The following is a 21,849-nucleotide window of genomic DNA, read 5'->3' on the forward strand; positions in this document are numbered from 1 at the left end:
TCACTCCAGCCTGCTAGTAGTGTGTCACTATGTAGGGTGGTAGCTATGGCAAAGTGGCTGGTGGCCTAGGAAACAGTGGGGCCAAGAATGTGAAAAGGCACTTGAGGAAGGTGTGTCTGATACTATATCCAAAGATGAGATATATATGGGCACAACAATGCTGTATAATAATAGCTATAAGGCTTCAGAAGCATAACAATGGACTTCCCTTGCTCACAAATCTGGAATCAGATAGGTGTCAGTTAGGTGGTTCTGCTGATCTTGGCTGAGATGGTTCACATACATACTGGCTATCAGCCAATCGAAGACAGGATTCAGCTAGGGTGACCAGGGTAACCTGGCTCTGCTTCATGCATGTCTCACCCTCAAGGAGGCTAACCCAGACATGTATGTGTTTATGGTGACAGCAGTAGCACAAGAGTAAGTAGCAATACACCAGATGTTTGGAAATACATATGGCCCAGAAAGTACTTGAGAATGTACTTCAAAGGAGCATGAAAAAAAGAATACAGGGAGGAGTAAAAAACTAGTTTCATTTTTACAGTCTTTCATACCAAAGAAAAACAAGACAAGTACAGACAATTCATTGTTCAAACAGGTATTATTATTACTTGGGGGGAAAAACTTAAGATTTTTCTGGCCTTAGTTATAAATTAGGCTCTTATGGAGTATATGGGTTATCTTTCTTAAGACAGCTGTAAGATAGGGGCAAATGAGTTCTTTTTTCCCCCCTCTCCCTTTTAACAATTATATTTTGTTGGTTTGGAGAGCCAGTTAAATGGCAATAGATTTTGGCTCAGGAAAGTTCAAATTTAGCCCAGAGGAATCCAACTTTGGCCCTGCTTAAATCAATTCAGGCCTTCTTCTGTTCCCAAGGTCAAGTTCTAAACATGAAGAAATCCATTTTAATTCCATTCTTGAAAAATAACTGCTAGCCAGTTATTGCCTATTAACTAATAGGCAAGTCAGCTAGTTTATCTGGCTAAGAATATGGGACTAATAATATTCAAACCTTATATAATCCATATTCCTTTTAATGAAAAGCATAATATAATGGTGACCTCACTGAACCAAATCAAAAGTCCTAGATTCTAGATAAGGTTCTACCACTAATTAGTTGTGTGACCTTATAGGCAAGTTACTTAATCTCTTTAGGCCTCAACTGCCACATATATATTAATCAGGGACTGCTCTAAAGTACAATGTTTCAAATGTTCTATTTCCACAGTATATTAGCAGGTATTACTTATTCAAATAAGTTTAAGAAATACTAACTTAAATAAAGTTCAAAATGTTTATTTCAGGACTTTTCAGCACTTTCATTTTGTGCCTTTTGAATCTCTAACAGGGGAATATAAGGTACAGCAAACAAATTTTACCAATTACTCATTTATTCATAAAAACACGTGTCCCACTGAGTATACTTTGGGAAATGTACTGTTATTTCTAGCACCCACATGGGTGAAATTTAACAGTCAGTGTCCCAGAAAGAGGGCAACTTCAAATGGGGACATTTGAGAAAAATATAATAAAATTACTATTTACAAAGGTATAGGCAGGGTTTAGGAAAACCAGCAAGGTATAATGACCTACTCTGGGGCTATTAATACCCTGGCCTCATCACGATATAAGTGAAAAGGGGTAAACGGAGGAAGCATGGGCCTGAAGTTAACTGGAATAACTGCTGGGAAAGGGATGCCTGATAGGATGACCATCAGTAGAAGGACACACCCAACCCATGGTGACCTGCCAGGAAAGGAGCAAGGGAAATAAATAATTTCATTTTCCTTTCAACCCTCAATCTCCTGCAGTGCTTCCATTTGCTGATCCCAAGCAAAAGCCAGTGGTCAAGGGGACCTACCTCACAGAGCAGAGAGCAGAATGGGAAAGAGTGGAGTTTGGATCCAGAGGGCAAACAGAAGCTATTCAGCACAGTAGGGTTCCATTCACAAGCAGCTAGATTAGATGATTAAATGATGTCCTCAGGACTCAGTCTTTTTATCTCTCCACTCTGCTTTCTTTTGCTGGCTTCATTCTAAGGCAAGTTCTTGCCACCTGCAGCAGAGATGTCACCAGTAGCTCTAGGATTATATACATCATGCTTATTTCACAATTTCATAAAATAATAAAAACAGTAAACACATTTATAGCACTTAGTATATGCCAGCTGCTCTTGAAAGCCCCTTAGATACATTAATTCAGTTAAACCTCACCATAATCCTAAAATAGCTACTGTATTACCATCTCTTCAGAAATGAAGAAACTGACAAATGACTGGTAGGGGAAAAAAGAAAGCTGAGACTTAGATTTAGATAGTCTAGCTCTAGAGTCTGTGCTTTTAACCACTGCTTTTTGAAAAATAAACCCTATCTCCTAGAGCAACCATATCACTTATCAAGAAGGATGTTGGGACATGTGCTCATCCCTGGATCAATCACTAGGCACTTTGCTTGCTAAACCGGGTCATACGTCCATCCCTATGATAGGACATGATTGCTAGCAATTTCTCCCTAAAAAAGATGCCAGGCAGATGAAAAAAGCAACAAATGTCCACCACAGACAGGGTTGACTTAAGAAGAAATAGCCTTATGGGACTGGAGCTACAATTCTAGTTCTGCCCATGTTTATCATTAACCTTAAACAAATTACTTGAGGAGATTCTGTGAGTATAGGTGGAAAGATATGAAGATCTCTAAACAAATATCTAATTATATCTAATTACATATATATATAAATACAACACATTATTATATTAAAATATGGTAATAAAATTGAGATATGCCAAGTTGAATTTTTCAGCCAACACTATCTCTGAAAACTCCCTTAGAAATAACTTCATTTTAAAAAATATGAAGTAAAATAAATAAAACCTTATTTTTTCAAGTGGTCTTACAGACATTATACAGAAATATTTCCTAGGAATAAACAAAGCACAGTTATAATTTTATTGATTTTAGCAAAATAAAATTACATTAAATGACTTCCTAAAAACTAATGGGTAAGTTTCCTTGTTTCCTTGTCTCCAGGGCATTTGGCATTCTTTACCAACTGGTGCATAAAAGAGTAGAAAAATAAAAGATTATCATATTGTCCTTTGTATTTCTCTTTTAAAATATCAGTATGATAATCTACCAGAAAGTAGTAAATGGCTTCAATTGTGGAAAGGAAGGTATCTGGCTTTCCTTTTTGATGGCGCCAAAAGCAAGTTTTTCTTGTTTTCAACTCAACTTGTAGCAACCCTGCCAAAAACAAATAAGAGAAGTATAAATATTTCCTGTTAACCACAGGGTGTGGTACAATAATAATTTCCCTTAATTACTTTCAGGATTTTCTTTAAATTCCTTCAATCCCAATTCCAAATAGGATATTTTCTCAAATGTATTAAGGTATATACGGAAGCAATATAAAACACAGGATGAAATCTTATCCATGACAGTTATGTATAAGTCTTGGACCTGTAGCAAATTGGTTAAAAGTAGTTAACATTTAAGATGTTCATCTCTTTCTGTCTTCTACTTGCCAGTGTCTTTTTTGACTTTAATCTGTGACAGGACTAAATTCATCAATTTTCAGAAGAGTTTCATTTCCTTGATAAACTGACATTTAAAATATTGTTCTGAAATTCACTGAGACCACGTAGGCAGGTTAGTGGTCCTTAATACTGTTAAAACTACTTCTGGATTATCACTTTTTGGCTATTATGTTCATGAACAGAGTACCTAGAGCTGTTTCATTAGCTGTCACATCTGTGTTTCAGAGACTCAATAACGCAGTAAGCTAATGCCTTGCTCCTGTATATTTAAAGAGGAAATGACTCATGAAATCATACAATAGTACTCTCATCTCTTACAACTCAGATGTCAACATACAAACCCAGAATGCTTTTAGTACCTTAGACCAATACTCAGACTCACATTATATTTAGTTTGCAAATACTTTCTAAAAATCGTATTTTATTTTAAAGTGAGAAATAAAAGTGAAGAAGGTAATATCAAAATTGGCCCACTGACCCAGATTAGGAACCTCTGAGTCATCAATGATTTCCTACTATCACGCCTCACTTTAACTTAACAGCTACCTAAGAAATGTGGCAGAGAATGACAAGAAATAAATAATATAAAAACATATCAAGATATTAAGAGATATGAAGGATCAAATATATATCTAATAGGAGTTCTGTGGGAGACAGCAAAGAGAATGGATGAGAGATAGCATTTAAAGAGATAATGCCTATGACTGTTCCAGAAACTATTTTAAAAAATGCAAAGTCACAGATACATGACATAATGTATCTCAAGGAGGATAAATACAAAGAAATCAGTGCAGAGATCCTCCTTATAGTAGTGTAACTGCAAAAGAGCAAGACTAAAGAGAATATTTTTAAAGTAGCCATTGAGAACAGATAGATCATATACAAAAGAAAGGTAATCAAAATGACAGGAGACTTTTTATTAGGAACAATAAAATATTGAAGACTCTGGAATAAAATCTTCAAAGTGCCAAGAGGAAATAACTGGCAACCTAAAATTACCTACCCAGCAGAACTATATATCAAGAACAAGAGTGAAAAATATTAATAGACAAACAAAAATATGCCAATAAACATATGCCAACTGGAGATCCAATGGAATGAATTTCTAGATGTATTTCAGAAAAAACAGTCTGAGTTATAAGAATGGTGAGCAAAGAAAATGGTAAACATCTATGCAAATCCAAAGAAATGATGCCAGTATTAAAGAAAAACAATAATAATATGTAATTTGTGGCCTGAAAATAAAAGACAGAACAAAAAATAATGAAGAAAATAACAATAACTAGGAGGGGGATGAATCAAGCTTAAGTGTATTAAGGCCTTACAGTGTTCAAAAGGAGAGGTAAAAATATTGTTTGACTTTGAATTTTTTTAAGTTACATGTGCATAGTACAATTCCCTAAAAGAACCAAAATAGGAACATTAAAAAATGGAATATGAAAAATAAAAAGAAAAGCCAGGAAAAGAAAAAAGTAGTAAAGAGCAAGATAAATAAAAATAAAGATGATAGAAATAGGTCCAAATAAATCAATACTCACAGCAAATACAAACTGATTAAACCTGCCATTTAAAAGACAATGATTATCAGACTGAAATATAACAGGGATGACCTCCACAAGCCTTCCATTCAATACTGCACTGGAGGTCTTAGTTAACACAGCAATACAAAAATAATAAATTAATTAGATGCACAAGAACTGAAAAGGAAGAAACACCTCTGACATACACAGAAAATATTTTTTTACATCTATGAACAAATTATTAGAAATATCTTGGGGTAGAGAGGATTATTTTTAAAAGACACAAAAGTGGTAAACATGAAAGATGGATAAATTCTACACTAAGAATTTCAGTTCCTCAAAAGATAAAGAAATTTAAAAGAGGAGCCACAAACTGCAAGAAGATATTTCAAACATTATTATCTATATTCTAGAATATATAAAGAACTTATACAAATAAGAAAAATGAAACACTAGAAAGATGGACATAGATAGTTCATAGAACAGGACATGTGTATGGCCAAATAAGCAAACAAAATGATGCTCAGTCCAATTAGTAATTAGAGAAAGGCACATTATCAATACAATGAGATACCACTTTATACGCACTCTATTGGCAAAAATCAAACATTTGGCAAGACAATGGTAGGAGGGATTATGATCGATGGGAACTCTTACACATTAATTATGGGAGTATAAATTTGTATACCCACACTTTGGAAAACAGGTGGCATTATCTCGGAAAACTGAACATTCTTATATGTAACAACAGAGCTATTCCGCTTCTAGGTTCGTTTCCTAGAGGAAGCTTGCACATGTGCAAGAATGTTCATAGTAGCACTGTGTGTAACAGCAAAAACTAGAAATAATTCAATTGTGTCACCAACAGGAGACAGAGTAAACTGTAGTATATTCACACAATCAGGTATTACACATCAGTGAAAATGAATAAACTCTAGCTACAAATTTAGAAACAAAATGGTAAGTTTACAATGTGAGTCCTGAAAACCACATACAGGTCAAAAAAAGCAAAACTAAATAATAATTTAATCTAATAAGAGCAAATCTTTTTTAATTGAAGTATGCTGTATGATATTATATGTTACAAATTTCTAATACTGTGATTCACAATTTTTAAAGGTTATACTCCATTTATAGTTATTATAAAATATTGGCTATATTTCCTGTGTTTTACAATATATCCTTGTAGCTTATTTTATACTTAATAGTTTGTATCTCTTACTCCCCTACCCCTCTATTGCCCCTCCCCCCTTCCCTCTCCCCACTGGTAACCATCGGTTTGTTCTCTCTGTGAGTCTGCTTCTCTTTTGTTATATTCACTAGTTTGTTGTATTTTTTAGATTCCGCATATAAGTGATATCATACAGTATGTCTTTCCCTGTCTGCCTTATTTCTCTTAGCATAATGCCCTCCAAGTCCATCCATGTCGCTGCAAATAGCAAAATTTCATTCTTTTTTATGGCTGAGTAGTATTCTATTCTGTGTGTATGTTTGTATGTGTTTATGTGTGTGTGTGTATATATATACATATATACACATACATACATACATGCCACGTATTCTTTATCCATTCATCTGTTGATGGACACTTGGGTTGCTTCCATAACTTGGCAATTGTAAATAATGCTGCTATGAACACTGGGGTGCGTATGTCTTTCAATTAATGTTTTTAGTTTTTTTAAAATATATACTCAGGAGTGGAATTGCTGGATCATATGGTAGTTCAATTTTTAGTTTTTTCAGAAACCTCCACTGTTTTCCATAGTGGCTGCACCAATTTACATTCCCACTAGCAGTGCACGAGGGTTCCCTTTTCTCCACATCCTCACCAACATTTGTTACTTGTGTTCTTTTTGATGATAGCCATTCTGACAGGTGTGAGGTGATATCTCATTGTGGTTTTGATTTGTATTTCCCTAATGATTAGCACCACTTCATGTGTCTGTTGGCCATCTGTATTCCCTCCTTGGAAAAATGTCTATTCAGTTCTTCTGTCCATTTTTTAATCAGATTATTTGCTTTTTGATGTGATGAGCTGTTTATATATGTTGGATATCACTCTCTTATCAGGCATATCATTTGCAAATATTTTCTTCCATTCAATAGGTTGTCTTTTCATTTTGTTGATGGTGTCCTCTGTTGTACAAAACCTTATAAGTTTAATTAGGTCCCATTTATTTATTTTTGCTTTTATTTCCTTTGCTTTAGGAGATGGATCCAAAAAAATATTGCTCTGATTTATGTCAAAGAGTGTTCTGCCTATGTTTTCCTTTATTAAAGTATCTGGTCTTACATTTAAGTCTTTAATCCATTTTGAGTTTATTTTTGTATACGATGTTAGAGGATGTTCTAATTTCATTCTTTTACATGTAGCTCTCCAGTTTTCCCAGCACCGCTTATTGAAGTGATGAATGCTAGTTTTAACAATTTTGAGTCCTTCTCCAACAAAAAGAAACCATCCTTCCCCACTGCATTCCCCCAAGCCTTTCTGTGGTGGACCTTCAAGGATGTTATGCCATTTTTCACTTGAGGGCTTACATTTTATGATTAAATTAGGCACTCAAACTTCAAATGTTTTATTTTGACAGCAGTAAAACATCTACAGCTCTCTGTCTGTAAAGTCTGGCAAAACAGTATGTTACATTGTTAAGGGGATTCTTAATCTCAACATTCATAATAAGATAACAGAAACAAACATTCCAATACACTATATTTGAGGGTTTAAACTGAGGTTTAGAGTTGGTTTGTTCAGTTTAATCCTATCAAATGATAAACCGTTTTAAAACCTAATGGCAATGATTTATAACAAAAAAGGGCTGTTTCTTGTGGAAGTAACTTGGCTTATCTGGAAACTGGTATTTCACATATGTAGAGATTATAAATATGCCAAGCCCTAAATATTTCTTGTGGTGCAATGAGGAGCCAGAAGAGGCAGGGGGTGAAATAGGGCATGCAGAGAAGACTGACTCTAGAAATCCATTTACTTCATGATTTTGAAGGGTTTAAGAAATCCCTTTTAAAATTCTGATGTAGCACAGAATTGAAATATATGATACTTTCTATGTGATCTGAGAAACAGAAATTTTTTGTACAAATGTGATTTGAAGCCTTAAGCACAACGGCTGAAAACATATTTGAATTGTACCTCAATAGTTCCTTTTACAATTTTTTCAAGTGTTATCACTTACGTTCTTCACTTGACCTTTTCAATTACCATATAAAGTAATTTAAAGAAAAGCCTCAGGAAAATCTTCAAACTGAGGAGTAACTTGCTGCTGTAACCATCCAAGGTAACGTGGCAGGCAGTACTCCAAAGAGCAGGACTTTAGGGTTTCATCTATTAAACATTAGCAACAATGCTGCAAATCTTATGCTCCGTCATCTTTCTCTGTCTCTGTCTCTCTCTCATACACACACACACACACACACACACACACACACTTCTTTGTCTCTATCTCTCTGCCTATCTGTCACACACACATACACCCAAGCACACAGAAGTAGAATGACAAAGCAATCTTTCTAACATGTATGCTGTTTTCAAGAGATATAAACGATATAAATAAAGTTAGGTAAATCTAGCATTGTCGCTCACTTTAGCTTGGGACTAATTATCACAGGATTCCAAAAAGTGTCATAAACTTTCTTTTCTAGAGGATGGATATTTTTAACAATTGCCTGGGAGAAGCTCTCCCAGTTTGAAACTGTTTTGGAAACTGCCTAATACCAACTGGGTAGCTCTTTTGCTTTCTAATCATACATGGTACACAAATAAAGCCATCAAAGAGCTAGAAATAAACCTAAAGGTTTTAGAGAAACTACTGAGAAAGACTGAAGAACTGAGTAAGGTGCAAGGGAACAAGACAAGTAACATTCTTCATATTACTAGTTGTGTTATTGGGCAAGTAAAGCAACTTTTTTAAACCATTATTATTAGACACTAAGCTTTTCACTCTAAGAGAAAAACATACAAACATAAAACAAAAGAAAGTAATGTTAAATCTGAATTGGAACTATCCATGTGAACTCATAATATATATCTATTTATTTCTTTTGGCTCTGTCCACTGAAGCAATGACATCCAAGCAGTAATAAATTTACCAGATCTTGGTTTCTAATACCATTCCCCACTAAAAGAACCACAGCTCCTTCAAGTAATTAATTCTAGGTCTGGGGCAGGAAAAAAAGTACAAGTGAACTTGGGACATCCTGTTGTAACAGAAAGACTAATTAGGCCATGCCACAAAGGACTTGAAGGGCTCCCAAGAGCAAAATTTTAGACAATTTGGACATCAAAAAGAATACAATCATGATACATTATAATACACTGAACTAAAAGGAAATCCATAAGACCACAGTGATCTCAAAAAGAGAAAAAAAGAAGAGGGAAAAAAGAAAAGCTCTTCTTTACATAAGAATGCCAGCTAACAAATGTAGAAGAAATAATAATATTAAAATTTCATCATTTTGTAATCCTTAATGTAATTACTGATTTAGGCAACAGTCATCAATAAATACTAAAACCACTCAGTAAAAAGCAGTTGGGAATAGTTCACCATCTTAAAGCATCACCCCACAGATTACTACTAATTTCAATGAAGAAAATAACCTTTATAATGGAGAAATTTGCCAATCACCACTTTAATCAAGGAATTAAAGTTATCAGCAGTAATGGAACAACTTACATTATATCCTCCTGACCTGATGTATACAACCTGAGCTATGAATAGGTTAACCATATAATTAATCAGCCAAACAGCTTCATTTCCGAGAGTGAAAGGGGATGCTATTAATAATTATATCAAAACAATAGATATAAACTGGAATTGTCATGGGCAACCCTGTATTTATCCTTATCTGAAGTATCCTTGCAAAAATATTTAAACTGAATCTAATATTGAAACATTCAGACAATTGACCTATCCTCTTCACACAAGTCTAAGTCATGAAAAACAAAAACAGGGGACTGTTCTACATTAAAAGAGACTAAAGAGACATAATAACCAAATGCAATTTGAGTTTACATGCTGCATCAGAGGAAAAGAGCTACAACAGATATTTTGGGGTTAATTAGGGAAATATGAATGTGGACTGCATATGAGATATCACAGAACTTTTCTTAATTTTCTTAGAGTGATAATGGTATAGTGATTATGCAATTATTCTTAAAAATTGTACACTTAGGTATTTAAGGGTGATATATTGCAAAGCCTGCAACTTACTTTCAAATGGTTCAACCAAAAACATATATGATATCTAAGTACACAAACATACATATAATAGAGGAGGAAAAATAAAGCAAATGTGGCAAAATGTATGTGTATTCAATGCAACTCTTCTTGCAATAAATCTGTAGGTTTGAAGTTCTTTGAAATGAAAGTTGGGGGACAGAACAATCAAAAACATGCAACATTTTTTTTCTTACCTTGCAGTCTCTCATCAGTGAATATTTTGTTTGTTTGGTTCCAGGTGCTATCTATGAATACAATTTTTTTCAGTGTTGTGTCTTTGCACTTGCTGTCATTCAAATCCTGTTCTTCAGTTTTCTTGCGTTTAATGAATGGCTTGTCAAGGTCATCATTTTTGCCTCCAACATTATTTTGAATCTTTTCTTGGAGATGAAAAGAAATTTCTTTTACTGAAACAGAGTTAGGTCCAGGAAAAACAAGTGCAACCTAAAGCAAAGAAGCTTAAGTTAGTAGTGTGCTATTATGATCTTCAAAATTAATAAATTCTGACTTAAAACTTTAAGAGGAAAAAATACGTTGAATATCTGAGAAACAAGCATTAGGTTCTATTATATGTGCCTCTTTAATATATATGGTAAAGTTTTTGGCTCTTCCCTAGTAATTTATAATCATAATACACTACCTAGAATTATTTTTGTACTTCAAAATAAGTTATTCACCTATTGAGAGAAGCTCAGTTAATTGTACCTTAAATCAAAAAACTAAAGTCTATAATATTTCATAAGATAAAAGGCAAAGTATGGGGTACTTTGTAAAAGAACCATTGAAAAGTGCTCAATAATTAAATACCATTTTCACCTATAATAAGCAACGATAAAACAAATGATACAGCCAATGCTGGTGAGGAAATGGTGTAATAGGCCTTTACAGCCATTACTGACATCAGGTTTAAATAGTATAACTCTTTGTGAAAGCAGTTTGGCAATTTAAGTCAAGAGTCTTGAAATGTTCATACCCTTTGGTCAAATAATTTCACATATGGGAATTTATCTTAATAAAATAATTCTAAACACACACCATACTCACAATACCCAGAATATTTGTTAAAGTACACTTATTACAGTGAAAAACTAAAACTAAAGAAATCTAACTTTCAAGGAATAATTCAGTAAATTATGGCACCTCCTTTCTTTCAGCATGTTTTTACTGAGACCTTATATACTGTACTGTATATCCAAAGTATAAAAACTCCTGCCACAAAGCAGGCACCCAGTAAATATCTGTTAAATGAACAAATGTTGATAGAATCATAGATGTTATCCTCCATACGTTTCTCTATTTCCCAAGTTTTCTTGAATGAAAATGTATCATTTTTAATATGAAAAAATAAATATTAAAATAAACTTTAAAATCTTGAATTTATCAACTTCGACATTATAAAAGTTTTTCAGACATTCACGATGCATGCCTACATATCCCCCATACCCAATAAGCGAAGTCCAGGGCTTTTTAGTTTTCTTGGACTATAATCATGTCACATCTTTTTATATTACCTAGCACTGTGTTCTATTTAATTGACATGGATGATAACCTAGCTGACCAGAGAAGGAAGTACAAATATATTCCTAGATCCGAAACTCATATATTATTTACAAACACAACTTTCTATAAACTCAACCAAAAAATATAAATATATTGATAAGAAAGGAAAAACTTACCAAGTTCTTCCTTGAACAAATGAATGTATTTTTAATTTTGCTTCTAAATTAACCATACCAACAAATGTTCCCCCAAGAGACCTAAAAGGGTTTATGTGCTTCTTTCAGAAGTATTCAAGCCCTAGTTTTTTGAGATCTATTGCAACATCACTTTTCAACAAGACCAGCTGTCACTAACGTGAACACTTCAACTATGTGAAAACCAATTAAGAATCTAGAAATGAGTAAGGAAGGCCTCTGAGTAGCCAAAAGAAATATTACAAAGGCCATGTACTAATGCTCTTAATTTAGAGAGAATTTCTAAAAATCCTTCTACCTTAGTCTGTCTCTTCTTCTTCTGGAGAAATTCCAACAACATTTGTAATCTGGTTTCTCAGTTTGTATCAAATTAGACTATCTATGTGTAGTATAGGCAGGAGAATGGAGACGGGAGAAAAGTAAAAGCAGGCCTAGTAGTACTGGCAAAGAGTAAAAACCTGAAGAAATAATGCAAACAATAAAAAGTAGAAAGACAGACTCAAAAAAGCTCAACATCTAGGATCATTTGATCTTTGAAGACAATAGTGAAGTAAACTGTGCGTTGTTTAGTGCTATATAAGATTTAACCCTAGATCACTAAACAAAATATTAAATTATGTTCAAGTAAGTTCAGAAAGGCAATGGGGTTTAAAATTCATTTTTTGATTCAACGTGAGAAGTTGTAAAAAAAAGATAAGCTGCCTACTTCATGGTCCTTTTCTTCATATTCTGGAATACAAGGATATGTATAAATATTCACAAATTCAGGTGCTAAGAGTTTTGCATGTATAGCAGTGCTTTTGCCGTCTGTTTCATTTGGATGTTTAATGATGTCAATCTTCAATGGAAGCTAAAATTTAAAGAAAAAAGACAAATGAACAAAACAAATATAAAAATTCTAATTTTTACATTAACAAAAATGGTCTTTAAAGCTTAAATAGCAAGTTCACACTAAGATCCTATAAATACAATTATGGATTGAAAAGTCATACTTTTCTAGAACAAATACTAAGAATGGTAACAGTCATAAAGGAAACACAAATTTATTCCTCAATATTGTTAATCATGTACTAGAACAACTATTTTCAACTCATTTAACATAGAATCTTCTCTTATAGCAATGTTCCAATGTCACTTTCATTTAAATCACATTGGCACTGAGTCATATTCTTTGCATTTCAATATCTGTGCCAAGGACATTTTTTATAATTCCTATAAACTTTTAGGTCTATTAATTTTACAATATATTAAAAGGAAACATAAGTTTGGGCAAAAGCTTTAGATCTAAAACTCAAGCTAAAATTTTGTTCCTTAAACATCTTCTGAGGTCAAAGGTATTATCTTTTATTTTAACATCATGATTCTCAGCATAATTAACAGCACAAGTGAAAATAATTATTAACTGGAAAAAACAGTAACAGAATGGTTCTAGGAGGTACACTCTTTATATAAGAAATAACTCTCTTCAAAATCATTTTGCCTATTTTCCTTAAGGTTTCATTATTTAATTACTATGAACTATGTCCTGTCTCTACGCAAAAATAATATTATCTGCAAATTTTTTGAGTTAGATTTTTCTATTATTTCACTGACTTGTTTTAGTTTTCTGTATAATGCTTGTACAAGTCCTGCATTCAGCCATGATTATGAAAATAAAAGACAAGTCATATCTCCCCCATTATATATATGAAAGTCTCTGAGATGGATTCTTCGCTGTAGAGTTCAAATGACTTGTTATGATAAGCACTCTTCCAGCTCCCATCCCACACTAAAAGGCAAGAATCTAGGCATTTACCCTGGGGCACATAGCTATTTTACCCCGGTTACAAAATAGTTACAAAACTATTTTTCTTGTTTTTTAAAACAGCTTTATTAAAGAGATAAAATTGATACAATAAATATATTTAAAGTGTACAATCTAATGAGTTTTAACATGTTACACCTTTGCACTCATCACCACAATGAAGATAATGAACAAATCCATCACCCCCAAAAGTCTTCCTGTGCCTCCCTCCTTCCCCTTTTCCCCATCACCTACCACCCACAGTCCTTAGACAACCATTGATCTGCTACTATTATAGGTTAGTTTGTATTTTCTAGAATTTTGTATCAATGAAATCATAAAATATGTACTCTTTTCATCTGATTTCTTTCACTTAGAATAATTATTGTGAGATTCACCCATGCTGTGTGTATCATTAACTCCAGAACTGTTTTTTAAAGGGGCAGTTGCTGTATGCTACTAGATGATCCCAAACGTACATAGTTTATCTTTCAGGATGATTATATGGAAAGAGGACAGTATATACCCTAGAAGGGTCATAAATATCCCAAATAGTTTTCAATCTAGGGTTTCAAACCCCATGTGTCCTACCCTCCCACTCAGGCCTAGTGATCATTTATAAGTTGGAGCCAATTGCTTCCAATCATCAAACCAACTTCTAGTTATAGAATATTTGCCATTTAAGTAGGCAGTTCACAAACGATTTTACATCAGTCTACCTCTGGCTGAACTCTACATCAGACTTTCCTCATGACGCTCAGTCCCAGCTGATACTACATTCCCTTTCCCCAGGGTCTCTCAGTACCAGCTCAGCATTATCTTAGCCCAGGTAAGGTTGGAAAGAGGAAAGAAGAAAAAGAAAGCAGGTCATGACAAAGTATTCTAATACTAATGAAATTGACTTTCTAATACGGCCGTTGAGTAGAGCTGAAAATTCCAAAGGTAATCACCAACATTTCTGATCAGCTATCTCTGAAGGATATCATTTAAATCAAAAATGCAGGACTGGGGGATTCCCTGGTGGCGCAGTGGTTGAGAGTCCGCCTGCTGATGCAGGGGTCACGGGTTCGTGCCCCAGTCCGGGAGGATCCCACATGCCGCAGAGCGGCTGGGCCTGTGAGCCATGGCCGCTGAGCCTGCGCGTCCGGAGCCTGTGCTCCGCAACGGGAGAGGCCACAGCAGTGAGAGGCCCAAGTACCGCAAAAAAAAACAGGACTGAATGTTATTAATGTATTTTACAAATCATGAACCTAGCTATTATGGACTAACATCTACAAGTATAAAACAATTATGCCAAATTTGTGCTCAAAAAGTATTCCTGGGTGCCAGTCCAGGTATATTTAGTTCCCCCTGAGAATTATACTATGAAACAAAAGCCCAGACATGGGTCAAATCATGAAAATAGGTAAATATATGTTTGTGCTCTAGTGTGTACATTTTAAGGGAAGATACATCTTAAATAATGACAGGGTGCAGAGTAATACCACTAGAGTTGACCAGACTGAGTTCAAGTAGAAATGTTCTGTTTTCAAACATTTAAAGAAGATCAATCTGTTCTCTAACGTCTATGTTTTCTATAAGAGATTTACCACAAATCTTTCTGCCCAAATTTATCAAAATGTCATTAGCAGAAAAACCTAAGCCTTTTTCCATGTGATTATCAACTTTCCCAAAGAGAGTCTTTTCAATTCTAGGACTCTAATAGAGCTGAAACTTTCTTTTATCTTATGATTTTTTTTCTCCTTTTTTTAAAAAAAACCAAGAGCACCTTTTACCTTTGCTTATGCATTTGTCACGACATTTAAAAAATTATACTCTGCATTAAAAAGATACATATTTATGAATTTAATCCCTAGACTAAAATTTATAGCTTGGGAGGTACTTACTCATTATGTAGCCATCTTCCCTTCCCAAGCAGGCTATCTAAAAGCAAATGCTAAACAATTTGTAAAAATAAAGTAGAAATTAGAAAGAAAATTTTGTAGAGTTTTTATTACTACTAATAGTAACAGTATTTTAGTATTTATATTAACATATACAATTTTATTTCTGGCAATTAAAATAAAACACTTCAGAAAATTCTGCACCATCCAGTAGGCGATTTAGAGTTGATCAAACTCTTGGCATAGTGTTTTGGGTCATTTTGATTAAATAGTGGACGACCACTGATTTGAAAAATAATCCTCAATTATTAAATTCCTATGAAAACATTAGCTCTGCCAATATATTATTAACTTTTATTATTCTGATCTTCAATCCTTTTGAATAAAATATATCTTAAGAAAAAACTTTTAATGGGATATTTTCTATATGTGGCTATGACATAAATAGATGAAATGATTCTGTGTATACCTCCAAAACTATACTTCAAAATGTAATATTCTTATAAGATAATGGCAACTTAAAAATAATTATTGTCCTCAGGCTCTCAGTTTTTCTGAGGTAACTGTGAAGCTGATTGGATTCCATTCTTACTTATTCTTGGCCAGTAAACTTTCCAATAGCCTATAAGAGTGATCTGAGACCCCTAAGCAGACCATGGACTTGCCAAGGTGACATGTAGGCTAAACTACAATTCAAGTAACAAAATATGAGTGTTAAAGTATTTTTCTTACTTGAAAACTTAAATGAACCTTAAAATCACCACATTAAATATCTTTAAATATAGTTACAACTTTCATACTGGCAAGTTCTAATGAGTCCATGTGTAGGTTTGGTCTCTTTAAAGTTCTAACAGGCAGTAGTCAAATTTCATACACTATTTGATTTGCTCCTAAAGTTCGGGTCACTGTTAGGCAAGTTAACATACACATAATAAATTTTTTGATTACGTAGACATGGTGGTCTACAGACCTTTTATCTACTCAAAAATAGTCTTGGTAAGCAACAAGTATAAGGTAAGCAATCAACTCAAATCAATTTTTTAAATCTGGCTTTAAATCACAACAATTATAACACAGCCCAATGAGTAGGTCTTAGTCTTTCAATTTTAGTTTTGTTTAGTTTTGGTCACTGACATGTGCTCCATCTCCACGTACAGGATGGGGCTGAACTCATGATTTTGCCTAAGCAAAAATCAACCCTAGTTCCTTCAGGATATGTTTTCTCAAAGGGCAGTCCAAGGCCCTTGAGGTAGTTTTTGAGGCTCCTTCATGTAGTCTGTAAACTTGTCTCTTGTAGTATTCAAGTTTATACCATGTTTTTTTCTATGTAGTAAATGAATTATAATCATTAATTTAAAAAAGTAACTGATTTCATTAAAAACAAGAGCATTCATCTCAGATGCAAGTGTTTTGGCAATGTGTGCCTCTTTTTCTAGAGACGAGGAAAAAAAATATAGGTTTACCAATCTACAGGATTACACTTTCTATTAATACAATTCATTTTCATAATAATATCATTTATCAAGCTTATCAGTTATATTAGAGTAGGTATATATGAGACGTGTTTTTAAAATCTATTTTCCTACTTCCAAACAATTAAAGTTCTCACCAACCTTCACACGTGGTATCTGTTCAATAGGTACATTCTCAACTGGGACGTAACATGTATAGCAGTAGAACATTCTTGAACCACCACACTTGAGACATTTTGATCTTCCATTTTGCTGAGCTTTTTGAAGAACTTCTTGAGATGCTAAGCATAAGTTTTGAAGAGGATATTCTGCAGCTATGGATGTAGTTTGTGACTGTTGCATTTCCACAAATTTTGAATTACCTTCTTCCCTTTCTTTGAGAAATATAGGTGTATTGAGAGACATTTTTCATTCAGACCAAAGTTTAACTTTTATTTCTAAAACACATATCATAGATGCACTGAAAAAAAAAGTGGGAGGCAAAATAAAAAACAGAAAACATTTTACTCACTGTTTCTACCAAAAAAAATTACTCAATTTAATTCACAACTGTGTGCTGTTTTTAGTATTTATTAACAAACGTTAATAAGTTTTTTAAACCACTAAATTAGTATGCTTTAAAATACAAAATGAAAAAGCAATATATTCAAAATAATAAATTACCCTTTTAAGCTATTCCCTCCATAAAAATAGGAAGGCTCTTGCCTAGAAAAACTATTTCAAATATAAAGTTTAGGTATGAACGATCTATTTTTCAGTGACTATTTTTGTCCCAGAAACAGTAATTTTGTTAATATTAGGAATGTAATGTTTTAATGTTAGTATCAGCCAGGAGAGTATTCAACCCTGTAAGCTCTGACTTTCAATTAATATTACGTGATATCAGATCTCAGTCTGAACGCTAATGAAAATCCAAGGTTCCAGTGAAATCAGTAAAATTTAGTTAATGTTCTAAAAGATGTAGTCTTCTCCAACATAAATTAAAACACATAAAAATATAACTAAACATCCATTAAAATAAGAGGCATTCATTACCAATTATAACTTGTAAAATATCCCAAAAGGTGAAATACATGACTATATATAAAGATATATGCATATATGTAAAGATTAAAGTGTAATCTTACAAATGTTAAAATTTTACAGAGTAACATCAATGTTCACCCACTCTAAGAATTCACACTGCTTTTCAAAAATATATACCATTCAGATTCTTCAGTTCTAGAGGTAAAATAGTAATTTTCCCACTTAAATATTTCCTTCAAAGAAGGATGATGGCTGCCAAAACTGTTATTCAAATATTTTGTAAGCACAATATACTTCGAGGGAGAAAAGAGACTGGGGCCCATTTGATTTGATATGCATTCCAAAGCTGTAAAATGATTCTCATATTCTAAAGCCTTATGGCATTGTGGTGTTTAACTATGAGACTCCAGGCACTTTGAGTACAAACACTGACAGGAGAAACGCTGTGACTGCAACAGAAAACTTTCTGTGCTCTCCCAAACAGAAAGTGAACAGAGTCCAGTGGAACATAACATACGACATAATTTACTAACAAGAAGTTAGTGATACTAATTTAATTAGTCAGGAGCTTTTTATAGATTGTAAATCCCAGGGGAGCTTGAGACCCAGATAAAGAAGTACAAAGAAAAAAGATGCTAGCCATTGAAGGAAAAGTAAAATATACTTGCCAAACTTACCCAAGGGGAAAGCCAAAATACAATAAATATTTTTGACGTGTACTGATTAGGTACAGGTTTACATTTTGGGTTGCTCAGAGAAAGTGATATTTGAAAATGATGATCCAACCCCTTCTTCTTGCCTCACAAATGGAAAACATTATCTGACCTCCACTCCAAATCATCTACCTAAAAATGGCTTTTATCTTTGTCAATATGCTCTCAATGACTGAGAAAGTGCAGAACGTTAAGCTGCCACCTTTTCTTGAGGCTCATATCCTTTTAACATTGCATGACAGTCTTCGACCTTATCTCTAGGAAAATGTACTTACAGACACAACATTTTGCACACAATTTCAGGTGGTTTGCAGATTTCTAGAGTCCATCTACAAATCTGGGTAAAGAAATCTTGCCTAAGATCAAAAATTCATTCTAAGGACAGGAGCAGCCTTAAAAGACTGGGAAGAGATCCTATTAGTCTCCAGAAATCGGAGCTACAAATCCTTTGTTGGCCAAAAAAAGGTCAACTCTCACAAGCCAACAGAGGTCTCATCACTACACTTAGGAAGTTAATTGGTACCTAAATCCTCTTGGTTTGGGTTTGTTCTGGTGTTGCCTGAGGTTCTTAAAAACATTTTTAGGCTAAGTCTTGAGTTACCCAGGTCATGGGGCTCAACCTAAAAAAGAAATTGGAGTGGTCTAATTCAACCTGACTCCATTTCTCTGGGTATTCCAGTAGCTATGTAGGGGTTTGCATGTGCTGCCATACCAGGCCTACTGGGGAAGTATGCAGTCCCCAAGGGTGTCGTGAAAGTCAATGTGGTTGCCTGACATTCAATGAAATACTGCTGGTGAGTTTTTCTAGAGCCCCAAAGTGCACTCCTCCCGAGATGCCTCAGAAATATCCCCCTGGGCTTCCCTGGTGGCGCAGTGGTTGAGAGTCCGCCTGCCGATGCAGGGGACACGGGTTCGTGCCCTGGTCCGGGAAGATCCCACACGCCGCTGAGCGGCTAGGCCCGTGAGCCATGGTCGCTGGGCCTGCGCGTCCGGAGCCTGTGCTCCGCAACGGGAGAGGCCACAACAGTGAGAGGCCCGCATACCGCAAAAAAAAAAAAAAAAGAAATATCCCCCTATATTTCACTTGGACTTCCATGCATATAACTAAATGAATATCAGCAAAGCCTTATATAAAATGTCCTTACTCTACAAAAATCAGACAACACAAATACCTTCAGACAGTGAAAGGTAAATGCTGATGGCTCCCCGACGTGCCCCGCCTACACACTCCCACCTAGGGCTGAGGTGGCTACACAGAAGAGGCGGGCAGTTCCAAGTTAGGGGTGGCTCCCTCCAAAGGTCTCTAAAACCATATGACCAGGATATCTGTCCTGACCTAATCAACAGCCTGTCTCTAATATGTACAAATCATTTGTTGCAAACATGATGATTCAAAACTTTCAAAACATACTTGTTAACAACAAATATGTGTGGGAAATACAAGTGAAGTGGTGGGGGTTACTGAGAAAACATAAAAAAACTTTATTCCTAAGAAATTAACAAATATTTTTACCTTGATGGTTCACCCATCATTCTGCAACCTGGGTTGAAAACAAATTAATTTTTTCTCCTTCTACCCTCTTTATCCCCCAACTTAATCAAGTTGTATCAGTTCTACCTTGCACATAATCCTCTATTTTTAGTCTCAAAGTCAGGATTCTAGATGGCCCATGGCCATCTAGAATCTCTTACACCTCTTTACTTTCATGCACTTATTACTAGTTTCACATACTGTACTTTAATTTGGAGTTACCTTTTAGTGAAACTATCCCTCCTAGCAGTCAGCTCTCCAACAGCAGAATTCTTTACGGATCTGTCCTGTTCCTATGTCTTAGGGCAGCATGAGGAATTGAACAAATACTTGTTAACTAAATCAAAACCATTCTGAAAAAGAAGTATACACTATGCACCTGCTACTGAAGTATCTGACAAACATTTATGGGCCATCTGCAGCATGGCAGAATTAGCAGCCTGGCAGATTTTTTTTTTTTTTTCTAAAATAAAAATGGAAAAGGCTCCTAGCTACAAGTTGACTCAGTTCCCAATGGAACATTATATAAAACTCCCCTATTCTGTACTTTGGACCAATTCAGTACTAGATAAAACCTACTTCAATTTTTTTTCCCCTATTTTTAAGAACCTGGTCACATATGTACAGGTCCAACATCCATGTTAAAAAACCCAAGGTACCAACTTTTTCATACAGGTTAACAGCACCCTCCATACACACCACCCAACATGTGGTAGACAGTCTTGCCTTAGTTTTTCACGGTACATTGGGGCTCCGACAGAAGTAATTCTTAAAATATTGTGGTTTTGAGTCAAGCAGCGATTTAACATCCAACTTCGTGGAATTGGCAGCTTGCAGTGTTAATATACTTCCTGACTTATCCTACATTCCCCCCAAATAATTCAGCCATAAGGGACCGCCTCTTTGCTTATTATGTAATCATAACCTTAATATTTTAAATACATTGCATGGCACACTATGTCTGTACTAAGTTTCTCCTTCCCTGATAACCAATGCCCCCAAACCACTCCAAACACTAAAAAATAAAGAATAGGGTTCCTAGGGGACTAACTTTGTCTGGACAGACTTTTCTTGGGGTGGAATACACTGAAAAAAAATTTTTTTTAGGGAAAATTTGGACACCCTTTTCCCAGAGGGCCCACAAAATCTTAATGTAAGCGCCCGCGCAGAAACCAGGTCCCCGCTCACAAAGAGACACCCGGCACGACCTCCGGCAGGGCCCGGCCAAGGAGCTCCACTCTCGCAGCTGCCGGGCTCCGGCCAGACGTCTGGTCCCCACAGAGGCGCGGAGACCCAAACGAGGAATCTCGGTGGGACTCACACCTGCACAACCCACGGGTCCTCGCACGGCTCCACGCGTCTTCCGCTCCGCCCAGGACCGCTGCGCGCGCCCGGCACTAGTCCCGCCAGGCGCGGCGGAGCGCTTTCCGGGCGACACCGGAGGGAGGAGCCCAGCCGTTGCTA

The 21,849-nt window shown here is 35.1% G+C and overlaps 1 protein-coding gene across 7 annotated transcripts; it reads right to left on the minus strand.

Moving 5' to 3' along the window:
• Positions 1–582: 582 nt before the first annotated feature.
• DTWD1 (DTW domain containing 1) lies at positions 583–21,837 on the minus strand. Of its 7 annotated transcripts, none has more exons than XM_033408440.2 (6): positions 20,608–21,824; positions 17,257–17,575; positions 12,684–12,827; positions 10,478–10,727; positions 3,133–3,239; positions 583–2,055 (listed from the first exon to the last, which is right to left on the minus strand). In XM_033408440.2, exons 2-6 carry the CDS (start codon positions 17,518–17,520, stop codon positions 1,999–2,001), a joined length of 822 nt encoding a protein of 273 aa, XP_033264331.1. In that variant the 5' UTR covers positions 17,521–17,575; positions 20,608–21,824; the 3' UTR covers positions 583–1,998. The 7 variants fall into 7 exon arrangements, with proteins under 7 accessions (XP_033264331.1, XP_033264332.1, XP_004281340.1 ...); XM_033408441.2 differs by having other exon boundaries at positions 583–2,081; positions 20,608–21,822; XM_004281292.4 differs by lacking the exon at positions 583–2,055 and having other exon boundaries at positions 2,932–3,239; positions 20,608–20,684; positions 21,709–21,837.
• Positions 21,838–21,849: the final 12 nt, after the last annotated feature.

This window comes from Orcinus orca, chromosome 2 (genome assembly GCF_937001465.1).
Source record: "Orcinus orca chromosome 2, mOrcOrc1.1, whole genome shotgun sequence".
Taxonomy (NCBI): Eukaryota; Metazoa; Chordata; class Mammalia; order Artiodactyla; family Delphinidae; genus Orcinus; species Orcinus orca.